The sequence below is a fragment of the Macaca fascicularis genome, chromosome X (genome assembly GCF_037993035.2).
Source record: "Macaca fascicularis isolate 582-1 chromosome X, T2T-MFA8v1.1".
NCBI lineage: Eukaryota > Metazoa > Chordata > Mammalia > Primates > Cercopithecidae > Macaca > Macaca fascicularis.
In genome coordinates, this window is record NC_088395.1 from 71972443 (window position 1) to 71988382 (window position 15940).

Here is a 15940-nt window from a genome sequence, read left to right on the forward strand (position 1 = left end):
TCTTGAATTTGGAGAAAAGGCCTTTTGGGCAACTTTCAAAGCATAGCCCTTTGTTTGTGCCACAGATACCAGATCTGATGCTTCTTTCAATCGGCTTGTTATGGCATAAGGTAAGTGTTGATATATCTCCTAGGCCACTAGTATGGCAAATGGCTCTGTGCTTGCTTAATAGAACTTTTTTGCCAGTTATCTTCTGTGATTGGTAACTTTGAAGTTTCTTCCCATTCCTGGCAACCCTTCTACCTTGTGGGAATTTGACAGATACATTGTACATCCGGGGTATTGGTCTGGGCCTAACGAGAGAAGAGTTGAGATGTGACAATTTGGTTGTACAAAACAAGATACAATCCTGAACTTTTCCTGGGTATATATTTGGGAAGTGACTGGGGCCAAGGCCTGGGAGGGGGAACAAGGCATACCTATCAGGCTTGATCAGTATTTCTTTCCCTTTCTTTAGCCTTGGCCTCCATTAAATACCTGAGAAGGATCAAGTCTTATTTTTCTCAAGTTGTGTGTTTAGATAAGGTTCCTGATCTCACTTTCTTGATCTAATCTGCCCTCCTTCCACCCATGATTCATTTCTTTTTTTTCTTTCTTTTCTTTTTTTTTTTTTTTTTGAGACAGAGTCTTGCTCTGTTGCCCAGGTTGGAGTGCAGTGGCATGATTTCGGCTCACTGCAACCTCTGTCTCCTGGGTTCGAGAGATTCTCCTGCCTCAGCCACCCAAGTAGCTGGGACTACAGGCGTGCGCCACCAAGCCTGGCTAATTTTTGTATTTTTTTTAGTAGAGACGAGGTTTCACCATGTTGGCCAGGCTGATCTTGAACTCCTGACCTCAGGTGATCCGCCTACTTCAGTCTCCCAAAGTGCTGGGATTACAGGTGTGAGGCATTGCGCCTGGCCGATCCATTTAGTTTTTCAGAATCTCAACCTGGATGTTTGATGAAGCTCACCAAGAGCCTCTTTTTTATCTGTTGTAATTTTTAACTGAGGTTGACTAATCTATGGTATGGAGTTGGAGGGTGAGGGTCAAGGTAACAGTCAATCTGGGTATCATTAGTTAAGTCGTACAAATCTTTGCTATTTTCAAGGGTTTTAAGTGGGCTAAACTCCTCTCCAAACATCCTTGTAGATACTTGTGGGAGACTGACTAATTCCTTTACAAAGAAGAAAAGTCACGTAACTTCTTTGCCTTCTAATTTTCCTTTTCTTCAACATGAAAATATCAGCAATATTAGAAATAGGCAAATGGAATTTGAGCGTGGTGGCTCATACCTGTAACCCCAGCATTTTGAGAGGCCGAGGCAGGTGGATCATTTGAGGTCAGGAATTTGAGACCAGCCTGGCCAATATGGTGAAACCTCGTCTCTACTAAAAATAGACAAAATAGCCAGGCGTGTTGGTGGGCGCCTGTAATCCCAGCTACTGGGGAGGCTGAGGCAGGAGAATCACTTGAACCTGGGAGATGGAGGTTGGAGTGAGCTGAGATCACGCCGTTGCACTCCAGCCTGGGTGACAAAGCAAGACTCTGTCTTAAAAAAAAAAAAAAAAAAAAAAAAAGAAAGAAAGAAAGAAAAAAGAAATATGTAAATGGAAAAGAACAAAACCCCCTCCCAGGTTCCTTATTTCCCTTGGTGCCTGGGCCACTGTAGATCTAGCATATGCCTGGTGGGAACATCTACCATTTGCTTTAGGGTTACACTACAGCTTTCTACTTTGAGTGCTTGAAGAGCTGCTCCAGCAGGGCCTATTGTTGGCCTGGTGAAAATCTAGCCTAGTTGCCTTTCTGTCTGCCATAGCCTGGGCATTTTCCTAAGGTTGGGATTTTTTTTCCTTCTGGCCTTAGGCCAGTTGCCAGAGGAAACCGATGACTAAAGGCTTCCTCCCTGCGACGTCAACTTCTGGAACTTTTCCTGATGATTCCTACCAGTCAAGTCTGCCTTATTTGGCTATTTTCTCCCCCCTCAAGTTACTCCCTCTCCTTGCCACCCCACCTCAACTAGTCCTCTGTTCCCCTTTAGTACAGGGATTGCCTTCTTCAAGTTTATACAATACCACCTGCAAACTTCTTTTCTTCTTGTTTAGAGTCCTAATATGGGGGAGGAGTGGGGAAGATGAGAGAGCTCTGGAATGACTGTGATTTCTCCACCCTGCTTTCTTATCTCCCTTTATCCTCTTGGCACTGCCTGGTCACTCCTCTCCAGCTTCTTACCTAGATCTTTGACAGCCTAGGAGTGGTCTCGATTGGCCTAAAGAGGTTCAGAGTGTAGGGGTGGGATGGGGCTAGGGCTTTCAGCATTTGAAACTATTTCTTTGGAGCAGGTAAAGCCTTCCAGTTGGTAAGTCTAGTTCTTTAATTATGCCTGTTGTATGCCCAGGCTTCTCACTTGGCTTTCCAGGGTGGGCTGAGTCTAAGTTCCCTCTACCTCCCCTTCCCAGTCCTGAGCTATCTAACTTTAGGTTAGAAGAGCTGAGCTTTTGACACTTACAGCTTGGGACAGTTGTCTAGGTGTCTTTTTAAAAATACCTTTTGAGAAGCTTCCTTTTCCCATTTAGAATGGCATTGAGTGTGTCATTTTCTCCTCCAGCTATCAATATATGAGCAGCCCCCTCTATTTCAGTGAGCTCTGCTCTGGATATACTGGATTTACCTACCAGAGAGCTCACTGTGGAGATCCTGGCTTGGAGACACAACTGTTGACTACATGCCTTGGGTGGGGTCTTGGAGTCCAGCCTGCAGACTACAGTTGCTGGCTATTTTTGGTTATCTGTGACTCAGGAAGAATAGAAGACCCTTGGATTGGTCATTGTTCCATCAGGGAAAGGGAAGACAAAGAAACAAACTAAAACTGAGCGCATATGAGATTTGACTTCCTTTACTCCCTCCCCCACAACATCCCTCTTTGTAGGGCTATGGAATTGCTTTTGACTGAGTCTTAAATTGCTAAGCTCCCTTTCCCCTTCCTCTATCTGAGTCATTGTTGACTATGTTGCCCTTGGATGGGGAGAGTTGGTGATGTGGGCTTGGGTGGAGCAAAAGGGAGAATTTCTAGTCAGGAAGATTGCCATACACCTAGTATTGGGCTTTCAACTGATCTTGTATTTTGTAAATATGATTTCCTTTGGTATTAGTCCTGGAGATCAAAGGAGAGGGACTTCTGAATTTTCTGTGAGGGCCTACAAGGCTGATAGAGAATAAGCAAGTTTCTGGGAGAGGTGTACCCTTCACTGGATCTGTTTTTGCCCATCCTCTACTTCTTCCTCCTTTTCTTCCTTCTCACTTACATTTTATCCAGTGCTTGCTTGTGAAACAAGGATCCCACGTTGGATCTCTAGCCACCTAAGAGTTGGCCATGAACATAAAACTTAACTGCTCTGAGGCCCCTGGAGAAAGCGCAAGAAGAAGTCTTGGCATCTGTTTTCCTTCCTTTAGAAACAAGTTCCTTGGGCATCCTTGGGCAGTTTAACCAGAGAAGCCTTAGTTGGGTAGTGCTGGGCAGTGCTATTAGGGGGAAGATTCTTCTCCAGCATTGAGCTGGAATGGCCTTTGGGCTATGCAGGAGCTTGCTGCTGGAAGCAGCTGCCTTGCTGGAAGCTTCTCATTCTTCCTAGGTGCCTCACATGGGTTGTTAGCCATGCCAGTTGTAGGTGGTGGATCAAAATGACCGTTGGTTTGGGAAGGTAGGCAAGCAGGTGGAGGAGGAAGGAATATAGAGTCAAATGGAAAAAGAGTGGTTCTTTATTTTTATATTTCCCCTTTTTGTAAAACTCAGCATGACATATGACAAAGTTTAGCAAATAGAGAAATTGTGTATAAATTCATCATTTTAACATGGCAATAATTATTTGTATTTCTTGTCATATCTCATATATGTACCTTAGTTTTCGATGGTGCAATCATTGTGTACATAAAAAAGTTCTACTTCTTTCCCCCTACTTAACACATCACTAAAAACTTAGATAAATGCTATTTAATTTTAAGAAATGAACATTCTAATAGCCATGTAAAATTCTATTCAATGGCTATGCCATAATTTAAAATCATTCTCCTTTGGGGGAGCATTTAGATTACTCCCAGCATTTCCTAGTATAGATAACATTCCCATGAATGTCAAAAGAGAAAATTGAAACCTCTTAGCATGGCATGTAGGGAGATCCCTTTGGTACCTCACCCCATTCTAGCTTCCTCTCCCAACTCAGATCCCATTTATTCCCACATGTATGCTATGTGGTAGCTTTGTGGGCCCAAGGTTTCCCAAGTCCAGGTAAGCCATACCCATCCTTTTTCTTCTTTTCATCCAGCTTTCTCAGGTTGAATTTTTGTTGTTGTTGTTGTTGTTTTGTTTTTTTGAGACAGAGTCTCACTCTGTTACCCAGGCTGGAGTGCAGTTGTTCAAACTTGGCTCACTGCAACCTCCACCTCCTGGGTTCAAGCGATTCTTGTGCCTCAGCCTCCCCAGTAGCTGGAATTACAGGCATGTGTCACCACATCTGGCTAATTTTTGTATTTTTTTAGTAGAGTCAGGGTTTTACCATGTTGGCCAGGCTGGTCTTGAACTCCTGGCCTAAAGTGATCCACCCACCTCAGCCTCCCAAAGTGCTGGGATTACAAGCAAGAGCCACAGTGCCTGGCCATGATTTTTTTTTTTTTTTAACTGTGGAAAGCAATGGCATACTTCTTCTTTCTGCTTTAGCCTATGTTCTTTCCTTCAGCTTGAAATTTCAGGTGCCTCTTCTTCACCTCCCCCCACCACTCCATGTCACTTCCACTGGAAATTTTCTTTATTACTCCCAGATAGTATTGTACTATCTTTTGTGTGTCCATTGTACTTTGTAAGAACTTCTGTTATGTTATTTACCATGTGGCATTGCAGCCATCTGGGCTCCTAGGGTTGCTCTTTCATTAAACTCATGCATTTGGAAATTTCTAGCTCTTCCTGCCTCAAGAAGGGGCCATTCTCCAGGTGGAGGTGGTTAGGAATGGACAAACCTTTGAGGAGCATTTGGTCAGTAATATACATGGTGAGGGAGAGGCAGTAGCAATGAATGCAGGGGATCCAACAGTGTTGGATGAGCACCTGGTAGGGCATACTAACCACTAGTAATAGAAAAAATACACCTTGGAGAAGGGACAGGTATATTAGCACCTATAGGGAAGAGAGGCCTGAGGGTAAGTACAGAGAAAGCCTAGCTGGCCTTGAGTCACTAGTGCAAATTCTGAAACCATTCCAGATTTTAGTTCCCCATCTGTGGAATGGAGAGAGTAATAGCACCCTACTTTTTAGGGTTATGCTGAGGATTCATTCAGTGCACTAATGCATCTGCAAGTGCTCTGTGAGGTGTGAGGCACAAAGGAAGGTAGGCCCAGGACATTCCAGTATGTTTGTTCCAGTTGGCCTTTTAAAATTCTGTCCTATGTATGATTCCAATCAAGCCTCTGAACCCAGAAGGCTAGATGCTCCAGTTTCTCTGAACCCCATATAGGTGCCCCTACAGCTGGTTTTTTTTTTTTTAAAGTAGGAGGTATGCAGGAAAGTACCATCTCCTCTCTGATTTGAGCAACATGACTCCAACTGACCCTAGCACAACCCTACTCAAGAATGACCACAAGTGCCTGGGGAGGGAGGTGTCACCTTCACCTTAGCTCTTTAGTATAAAATAAGTGGTTTAGAGTAGAGGGTTTCCTAACATCCTTTTAGCTGTAGATAGAAGTATAGAAGCTGCAGTGAAACTGAGCAGCTTTCAGGTCTTCTGGTCTGAAGCCTGCCATGCACTGTGGGAAGAACAGATCTTCATGTCTGTCACTAACTGTATACTCTTCAGAGGCCTGCCCATCTCATCTGTCTTAGGAAAACAGTTCATGAAGAACCATCTAAGCCAAATTCAATGTCTTTGAGTGGAGAATCCCAATTAATTGCTTTTTGTTTTCACCACATACTACCCATGGCTTCTTTTGTTGTTTTTGTTGTTGTTGTTGGGACCCTTGGCTTCTTGCTGCTGCCTTGGCCATTTGCATACCCCCAGTCCACCCCAGGATTTTATGTTTTGTAAGGAAGCAAATTACCTAAGCCAGTGGAAGATCTACTCGTATACTATAAATCAACACGAAGAAGGGACTTGCTCAAGGTCACGAATTGAGGCAGAAGCAGAAACTGGTATTGAATGCAAGACTCTCAGGAGTGTGGTCTTTCCATTATATCAGTCTAGCCCACTAGTATGTAAGCTTCATGACAACAGAGATGGTTTCCCACCGCCCATTGTATCCCCGGTACCTAACACAATGATGCCTGGCATAAAGTAGATTCTCAACAAATATATATTGAATAGATATGTTAATAGCTACTATTTTCATGTTGGAACTGTATTCTTTAGATTCCTTTAGCTAGATCTACCAGACAGCCAAACAACAATTCCATTGATCCACTGGAAACTACCTAATGTGGACCCAGCTGGGCCCTGGCAGAATGGAGCAGGGTAGCACCAGGGAATGGGAAGGCATTGTCTCTCTTGTGCATCTTGGAGAGACTGTTTATCCGTGAGTGGCCAGCATGTTCATAGCCATTTCTGCTCCCTTTTCCCATATCTTCACATAGTACTGTAGTGTTCATGTCAAGTGAGAATATTGAAATCAAAGCTTTTTGTGGATTCTAACAGGCAGCCATGCAAACATTTCTGTCCACCTTTGTGAAGTAGCCCAAAGTTTGGCTGTAGAGTACATATTTGAGACATTACTGAATTTTTTATTTTTTGTATTTGTGCTACTCATTATGGCATGGCCAGCAGGCAGGGCTGCATTGTGTAATTTAATCCTGAGAGGTTTTGTGCACCTGAGGTTTAGGGATTCCGTTGACCCCTGTGCTGAGGCCTAGGAAGAGACAGGCACAGATCAGGGAGGATAGCAAGGAAGTCCTGGAGATCATAATGTTGGGGCATCCAGTGGATATCCACTCTTGCTATTGCTACTGTTTCCACCACCACCACCACCACCACCACCCAGGCTGCTTTAGGGCCCAGAGCTGCATATCTTTACAGACTTGGTATGTTTTGTCCAAGGTAGGCTAATTTTGGGGGCAGTAGGAGGTATTTTCCTACCATCCACTCCTGAGAGAGGGGTAGGGACAGCATTTGAGAGGTGTAGGTTTATGCTTACTAGGTAAGGTTGGCTGTCCTAAAATAGAGAGAGCTTCTGAAGGTCACTTCGTCTTTAAAGGACTTTTCCCATCTGTTTTTTAAGTCCTGAGCTAGACGGCATATAAGGAAAGTTAATAGACACAATTTCTGCTGTGTGGTAGGACAGATTTAAATAAAGACAGGCTTTGTTTTACAATTTTGGATTAATTTTTCATTATGAAACTAAACATATTTGTTGTAAGAAGTGAAACAGCATTGAAAAATATAAAACCTCCTGTCTTCTGTCCCGGCTGTATTCTCCAGAGACAACCATCATTAACCAGTTAGTTATGTGAACATAAACTCTTTTTTTCTGTTTTTTTTTTCTTCTTTCTTTCTTTTTTGAGATGGAGTCTTGCTCTGTTGCCCAGCCTGGAGTGCAGTGGTGCGATCTTGGCTCACTGCAATCTCTGCCTCCCAGGTTCAAGTGATTCTCATGCCTCAGCTTCCTGAGTAGCTGGGATTACAGGCGCCTGCCACCATGTCTGGCTAATTTTTTCTATTTTTAGTAGAAATGTGGTCTCGCCATGTTGGCCAGCCTGGTCCTGAACTCCTGACCTCAGGTGATCCACCCGCCTTGGCCTCCCAAAGTGCTGGGATTATAGGCATGAGCCACTGTGCCAGCCCATAGACTTTTTTTTCATGCATTTGTACATATATGCCTTTAAACACACAGATAGTACAAATCCATATTGTTTGGCTTTTTTAACTTAGTATGTGCTGGCCATCTTCTAATGTCAAATCTGATTTTAAAGTCTACAGGGGCTCATTAATAAGCAAATTAACAAATAGGTAGAACACTTTTTAAACATTATTTTTATTTTTTTATTTTTTTGAGACGGAGTTTTGCTTATTTTGCCCAGGCTGGGGTGCAATGGTGTGATCTTGGCTCACTGCAACCTCCGCCTCCTGGATTCAAGCTATTTTCCTGCCTCAGCCTCCCGAGTAGCTGGGATTACAGGCGCATGCCACCACAGCAGACTAAGTTTGTATTTTTAGTAGAGATGGGGTTTCACCATGTTGGTCAGGCTGGTCTCGAACTCCTGACCTCCACTAATCCACCCGCCTCGGTCTCCCAAAGTGCTGGGATTACAAGCGTAAGCCACTGTGCTTGGCCAAAATTTTTTTTGTATAGAGACAGGGTCTCACTCTGTTACCCAGGCTGGACTGCAGTGGTGTGGTCGTAGCACACTGTAACCTCCAACTCCTGGGCTTAAGCAATCCTCCTGTCTCAGCCCCCTGAGTGGCTAAGACTACAGGTGCATTCTACCATGCCCATTTATTTTTTTTATTTTTTTGTATGGACAGGGTACTAGCTATGTTGCCCAGGCTAGTCTTGAGCTTCTGGGCTCAAGCAATCCTGTCACCTCAGCCTCCCAAAGTGTTGGGATTAAAGGTGTGAGCCACCAATGCCCGGATAAATTGGTGGAACACTTAAAATCTATACAAATATAGAGGCCATACTCTTCATTAAGTGGAAAATAAAGAAGATGTAGTGAGGATTTGTCTGTTTGAGAGGGAAGGCTTTCTGAAGATGTGATATGTGAATCCTTCTGCTGGGATGAAAGATGATGGTAGCTGCTCCCCTTTCCAAGCTCAGTAGGCCCCACCTATAGAGATTGCTTTAGATCCTGTGTCTAAATGATCTCAGTGGAGTGATTAGTGGTAGGATAAACTTATTTTCTGTGCTTAGCATGGTCCCCTTCCTGTTCTGTGGTTCTGCCAACTTGGGGTGGTTTGATTCCAGACAGTACCTGACTGAGAATCCTGCACCTCAGAAGACCTCTGGCTGTTGGAGCTGTCTGAGGTGAAGGAAAGAAACTTTGTGAGTGTACATATGTGTGTGTTTGTGGTAGGCACATGCTTTTCCAATGTTCTCCAAAGAAGGGCAGTAGAGACTGGTCCGATGGTAGTGAGTTTCTGATGGTACTGGGTTATCAGAACTTATTAACATTAGCATCACCAAAGTTTTTGTTTTTGTTTTTCTTTTTTTTTGAGACAGAGTCTTGCTCTGTCACTCAGGTTGGAGTGCAGTGGCATGATCTTGGCTCACAACAGCCTCCACCTTCCAGGTTCAAGCAGTTCTCATGCCTCAGCCTCCCAAGTATAGGCATGCACCACTGTGCCTGGCCAATTTTAATATTTTTAGTAGAGACAGGGTTTTGCCATGCTGGTCAGGCTGGTCTCGAACTCCTGGCTTCAAGCAATCTGCCTGCCTTGGCCTTCCAAAGTGTTGGGATTGCAGGTGTGAGCCACCATGCCTCAGCCACCAAAGTTGGTATACAACCCCCCACTGCTAAATTTGACTGGCTTAAAAAACAAACAAACAAACAAGAGCTTTGGAAGGGCCTGTCAATTATCAGAGAAGCTGGATTAGAATCCCCTTCCTAACAACATACACATCAGGAATCTTGTCCAGGTGGTAGGAAAGTGGAATTTTGCAGGGTACTCAGCTGTAACTGAGCCACTAGTTGAATAATTGAGGAAGATAGTGATTTGTGAAATACAAATATTTTGAAAGAAAAATTCTAGCCTAGTGTTTGCTGGTCCCGGTCTTAGAAGCTTTCTAGCTTGAGGGTATTGATTATGTTGAAGGAACCAGGCCAGTAGAGGAGAAGCAGAATTACCAGAAATGCTGGCTCTATTCTGCCCACTCATGGCAGGCCCCACCTTTCTCTTGCCTTTTTATTCCCATACTTCCACAGTGGGTGGGGCGGAGTTCTGCTTGCCCAGCCTGGAACCTCTGCTACCAGAGGTTGACCCTGACTGGGCTAGGCTCACAGGCCACTGCAGGCATTATTCCCTTCCCCTTCAGACAAACAGGAAGCTGCCTGCAAACTCTGAGTGACTGACACTTTCAGAAGCTTTGTGGGGCAGGGCATTTGAGATGAGGCTGCAAAAGGAAAAGGAAATGACATTTTAAATAATGTTTTGGGCTACTTGAGAAGGTGTGGATCCAGAGTATCTCCAGGCATTTATTGTAGGCCAGGCTTGTAGGAATATCTGTGTTTCCATACTTACTTGCTCTTTGACCTTGGGGAAGTTCGTTAACCTCCCTGAGCCTCCCCTTCTCCCATTGGTAAAGTGGGAAGGATTATGTGTTAACCTCAGAATTGGTGGGAAACTTGGATAAGTTAACAGTGGAAGGCTCTGAAATGTTAGCTCTGTAGAAAATCAAGTGTACAGGATTCAGGTGCTCAGAGAAGTTTAAATCATGTTTTAATAGTCTCTGTTGACAAAAGTAGTAGAGTATGTCAGTAGATGAAAGACTTTCAGCTCACCACTAAGAATAGTTATGATCCTTAAAAGGGTGAGCCTCAGTTACCAGAAAATGTTCAGTTCTGTGGTACAGCTCATTTTTAGACCATTTAGGACCAATGAGGCATTGCCATATAAATCATCTCTCAACCATCCATAATAAAACTCTCTTCTCGGCCGAGCATGGTAGCTCATGCCTGTAATCCCAGCACTTTGGGAGGCTGAGGCGGGCGAATCATGAGGTCAGGAGTTTGAGACCAGCCTGACCAAAATGGTGAAACCCCGTCTCTACTAAAAATACAAAAAAATTAGCTGGGTGTGGTGGCGAGTGCACATAATCCCAGTTACTCAGGAGGCTGAGGCAGGAGAATCACTTGAATTCAGGAGGCAGAGGGTGCAGTGAGCTCAGATTGAGCCACTGCACTCCAGCCTGGGTGACAGAGCGAGACTGTGTCTCAAAAAACAAACAAACAAACAAACAAATCCCCTCTCTTCTCAGCTACCTGTGGACTGCCTGTTCTAAATAATGTGAGCTCAGGGAATTTAAGCTCTTCTGATAGTACAAATAACACATAATTAGTTATGCAAACATGTCCCAAAAGTTTCCAGGGTGAAGTGGTTAGGTTGCTATTGCTGAGTAATCCATGGAGTATTACTCTTATGTTGATATGGGTAACTGATCTTAACTATAAGGAAAATGGTGAACTTTGCACTCTGGAGCAAGGAAAGTGATAGGCTTCTACTTCTCAGATCATTTGTGCCCTCACTGACCATCCCTCCAGCTGTGAACTCAGGTAGAGGCAGCACATTTATGAGAATCGGATTGGAAAGGAGGCAATCCTTCAAAGATTGGAGGTTGAGAAGACATGTTTGAGTGTGCCCTGCATAGACTTTTATTCCAGGGAGAGTCGAGTAGTTCCCCCTTCACCACACTCTGCTGAGATTGTCCTTTGGCAAGAAGAACCAAGCTTAAAGAAAATCTTAAAAGAGCCATTAGGAACCTCTTGGGGCAAGTTCTTCTGGAACCTCTAGCTGTTTAACAACCCAGAAAAGGGAAATTCTAGGGTTAGGAAGCCGGAAAGGATTTATAATTTTAGGGTATAGCTGCCCATTTTACAAATAGTTTTCTGTTTAAAATAGCCAAGTCAGATGCGAATTGAAGGAGTCTCTTGATAGGTTGGCTGGCATTGCCCTGTAATTTTCTTCCAGTGTCCATGTAATGATAATTCTCTATATTTGTAATAAGTTTCATAGTTGTAAAACTCTTTTTTATTGTTATTACTGTGTCATTTGATATTCATCAACTCTCTACAGTTATGGATTATTATAGTTATCCATAGGTTAGGAATTATTATCTTTTTTTTTTTTTTTTTTTGAGACGGAGTCTTGCTCTGTCGCCCTGGCTGGAGTGCAGTGGCCGGATCTCTCAGCTCACTGCAAGCTCCGCCTCCCAGGTTTACGCCATTCTCCTGCCTCAGCCTCCCGAGTAGCTGGGACTACAGGCGCCCGCCACTTCGCCCGGCTAGTTTTTTTTGTATTTTTTAGTAGAGACGGGGTTTCACCGTGTTAGCCAGGATGGTCTCGATCTCCTGACCTCGTGATCCGCCCGTCTCGGCCTCCCAAAGTGCTGGGATTACAGGCTTGAGCCACCGCGCCCGGCCTTTTTTTTTATTTTTAAAAATAGAGACGGGATTGCACTGTGTTGGCCAGCCTAGTCTCGAACTCCTGGGCTCAAGAGATCTGCCCACTTCAGCCTCTCAAAGTGCTGGGATTACAGGTGTGAGTCACCACACCCAGCCAGGAATTATTATCTTTACTTAAACATAAGGTAAAACTGGGGCTCAAAGACTTTAAGTGGCTGCAAAAATTACTCAGCTAATGAGTAATGGAGACAAGGCTTGATTGGGAGACAGAAGACTTTGGTTTTCGACTATGCACAGGGTGGAGTGTGGGAAGGGAAGGCAGTGTTGTTTCATAAAGGCCTAGACTTAAGCTCTGGTCATGATTAGGTCAGAGTTCTGAAGCTAGAAAGGAAGTTTCAGCTTTGAACATTTGGCCCTTCCCCCGTTCCAGTGGTTGCCCAACCTCTTTTCAGTCTCTCTTCTAAAAGATCGTAAGTCAAGACTAATGTTTAGAGAGAGAGCACTTGGGGGCTGTGTGGGGATGGCCACCTGTTATGTTTGTGTCCTGCCTGCTTGGGGCCTGGCCTGACTCTGGTTTTGCAGCTGGCTTCCTGTGTAACGCATTCTTGGTAGTGTCAGACCACTAACTTCAAGGCTAGTTGTGCTTTCTACCTGGTTGAGCCAATAACTTATTTTGTTTTGCCATGCTCCTGGACGTATAGGAGTTGCTTGTTAGTAAGTGAAAATTGTTTGGGAGCTGCTTAGACTTAGCTAATGTAGGGTCTTGTTTGTACCTTGGTGGGAGCAAGAGCATTGATCCAACTTTTTGTTGAGAGGAAGAGGTATTGGAGAATCATGCAAAGGGCACTCTTTTTCAGTTGAAGAGCTGTTGTTTATTCTGGGCCCTGCTGTTAGCTTTCCAGAGCAATCTTGACAAAGTCCTTGCTCCTTTTTGGGCCATGGCCTGTTCCACAGGAGGTTGGTTTGGCTAATCTCTGAGGGCTATTTCCTGCTCTGAAGCTCTGATTTATTCAGAAATGTTATATTCCCCTAACAATGGAGGCTGGTCTGCCCCACCATGGGTACGGGAATGGTGGCACACATCTCAGAAATGGTTTTGTTCTGTGGGGACCTGAGCCAAATGGACAACTCTACCAGCTCTGAAAAGTTAGAAGTGGTCAGCTGTGTCTGAATTTTGTAAGGGAGCATAACTGGGCCGAGGGATGGGCAGGCAAGGGTGGTAGGCATCATTAGAGGCCGGATGTGGATGAAGAGGGAAGAGGTGCCCTGGAGAGGTAGTTCATAGATAACCCACCAGAAACAGGTGATAAACTGACATCATAAGGTAGATGGTTTATCCCAGTCCGTGGCCAGGTAGTTCCTAGTCACAGGCAGTTGGTACTCCCTCAGGAATGTGATACCATCACATGGGAATGTGTCACTAGAGCAGCCAAAAGGCTGTGGATGCAGGAAGAGCAGCTCTCTCTTGTCACCATTGCCTCTGTGTAGGGTGGGAGGTTCTTAAAATTGGGCCATAGAGACCATATATGGCAAATGAAAAAAACAATTCGTAATGGCAGATAGGACTGGTCCTTTAGAGAAAGGAAAAGTTGTAATGCTTGGTTGATGTCAAAGCATGTGGGGTTGGATTTGCTAGTTCCAATACATTTTAATTTTTTTTCTTGTGGACTTGAAGCAAGGTTTGGAAAAAGGGGGAAATTTGAACTCATGACCCTAGGAGACCAGAATGAAGCTGAATGTTGACTGCTAGAGCTGCCCTTCTTATAATAGGGGGCTGAGTTTTGCATGGAGCCATCTAGGCTCCCTGACTTCTCATCTACCTTGGCCAGGGTGTACCTGGGGAAGTCCAGCTTGCCTGTGTAATTGATCTTGATCAGTTGCTAGGAGCACATGTAGACTCTGATTAATTGGTTTGGGTTAAGGCTTTGGGAATCAATATTTTCTAAGCACTCCCACAGGGACTTCTAACATTGGGCAAAGGTTGATACTACATCTCTAGTAGAAGCCTCTCCTTGCTACATGTGACAAAACTGAACCAGAGAAAGGGGAGGGAGGCCTGTGCCCATGCCAACATGGCAAGGATACAGCTGATCTGAGCTCTGAGCTAATGCTTTTTCCCGGGCTCTTTGGACTCTTCTAACAGTTCAACTGGGCATCCTCTAAACTTGGTCAGAGGTCCAGGAGGAGATAGTAGTTATGGCGCCCAACCCACAAGTGCTGGAGGAAGGGGTGGGGTTAACTAATTGCACCCAAGGGAGGTGAGCAGCCCTTTTTAGAGAGTGAGTTCACTGTCTAGGCATGAGCAGACCAGTGGTTGGGGGAAAGGGGAAGGATAGAATAGGGTAGGAGGTGAGTAATGCTGTGAGCATCAAGACATTCAGTTAGTGAGAACTTTATAGGGAGCTGGTGAGCTCCAAGGACCTGGTGACTTCACTCCTCAGATCCATGTGGACTTGCAGGGCTGGGACCCTGTCTCAGTGTCCAAGACTTGTGTCTTGTGCTTGGGAACTGAGGACTGCTTGTTCTCTGCTTCCTGCTTCAGCTGGATGGCCTTTACACTTGATTAGGGAGTGAGCCCAGCCATAGAGCAGCCTCTCCTTGGCCCCAGCCCCTACTGCTACTATCCTTTCAGAGTGCATTAAGCTCTCCCACATGTTGGGGCACACCATACCATAGTGTGGTCTTTGATTATTTTTCCACTGTTTTACATGTAGTATCCCGATTAGAGAATAAGTTCCTTCTGCGGTAGGAAAGGGGTCTTTGTTCCAAATCCTTCCTGGGGGTATGGGAAGGTGCTTAATGGAGAGAAGCAAGTAGTTTGAGTAGGACACTTTGGGTTTCTTTTCTCTCATCAGTATCAAAAGGAACTTTTCTTAGGAGAGAAAGGTGACTTGGAGCTTTAGGGTGGATATAGTACACACTTCATTCTGTGGGGTCCAAGAATTATGTCTTTTTCCTACTAGATGGGGAACCCCTTGAAGTAGTACTTGTCATAGTGTCTGTATTCCCAGTGCAGAGTAAAATACCCCACATTTTGCAGGGATTCAACAGCTGCTGAATTGGTTTAAGGACATTTTTTGTCTTACCCTCTCCCTTGAGTCAGATTAGATTCCCTAGAAGCCCCCTATCTCCTGGCTAAAGACTATGGAAGCTAACGGGGGAGGAAAAGAAGGGCTGTATCCACGGTTGGCTGTCTATGGCACCTCTTATATCCAGAAATCCACCTATAATTCTTAGCAGTAGTTAACTTTTCAGGTGTATATACTTTCACATGCAGATGTTTTTTATTTCTTTTCTTTTCCTTTTTTTTTTTTTTTTGAGATGGAGTTTTGCTCTTGTTGCCCAGGCTGGAGTGCAATGGTGCAATCTTGACTCACTGCAACCTTCGCCTCCCGGGTTCAAGTGATTCTCCTGCCTCAGCCTCTCGAGTAGCTGGGATTACAGGTGCCCGCCACCATGCCTGGTTAATTTTTTATATTTTTCGGTAGAGATGGGGTTTCACCATGTTGGCCAGGCTGGTCTTGAACGCCTGGCTTTAGGTTATCTACCCACCTCAGCCTCCCAAGGTGCTGGGATTACGGGCATGAGCCACTGTTCCTGGCTCTTTTCTTTTTCTATAGGAGGAACAAGTGTGAAGAGCCAGGGTGGGAGGTTAGAAGGTAGGCACTCCTGAATGGTTGTTTCTTCGCACCACTTTTGAGAGAAGGGCCAAGCAGATCATGAACATCCTATACTTAGTCCAGAGGAGAAAGACCTTAGTGTAGTGTTGGCCACTAATGGAGGTCATTGGCCATGGATCTCTGTGGTGGCCTTCTTTCATTCTTAGCCTCTCACTTCCATTGAGTTTGGCATCCTTAGCTTGATTTCCTT

At 44.6% G+C, this 15940-nt stretch overlaps 1 protein-coding gene across 6 annotated transcripts in view; it reads left to right on the forward strand.

Moving 5' to 3' along the window:
• Positions 1-15940, forward strand: part of MSN (moesin) — a 151983-nt gene that overhangs the window by 85032 nt on the left and 51011 nt on the right. Inside the window, exon 3 of one of the 6 annotated variants that reach the window (XM_065537889.1) lies at positions 66-110. The exons of the other annotated variants lie outside the window; for them this stretch is intronic. Coding sequence (XP_065393961.1) covers positions 78-110 — 33 coding nt within the window. The 5' untranslated portion in view covers positions 66-77. The remainder of the gene's footprint in view (positions 1-65; positions 111-15940) is intronic. 6 annotated transcript variants of the gene reach the window in all.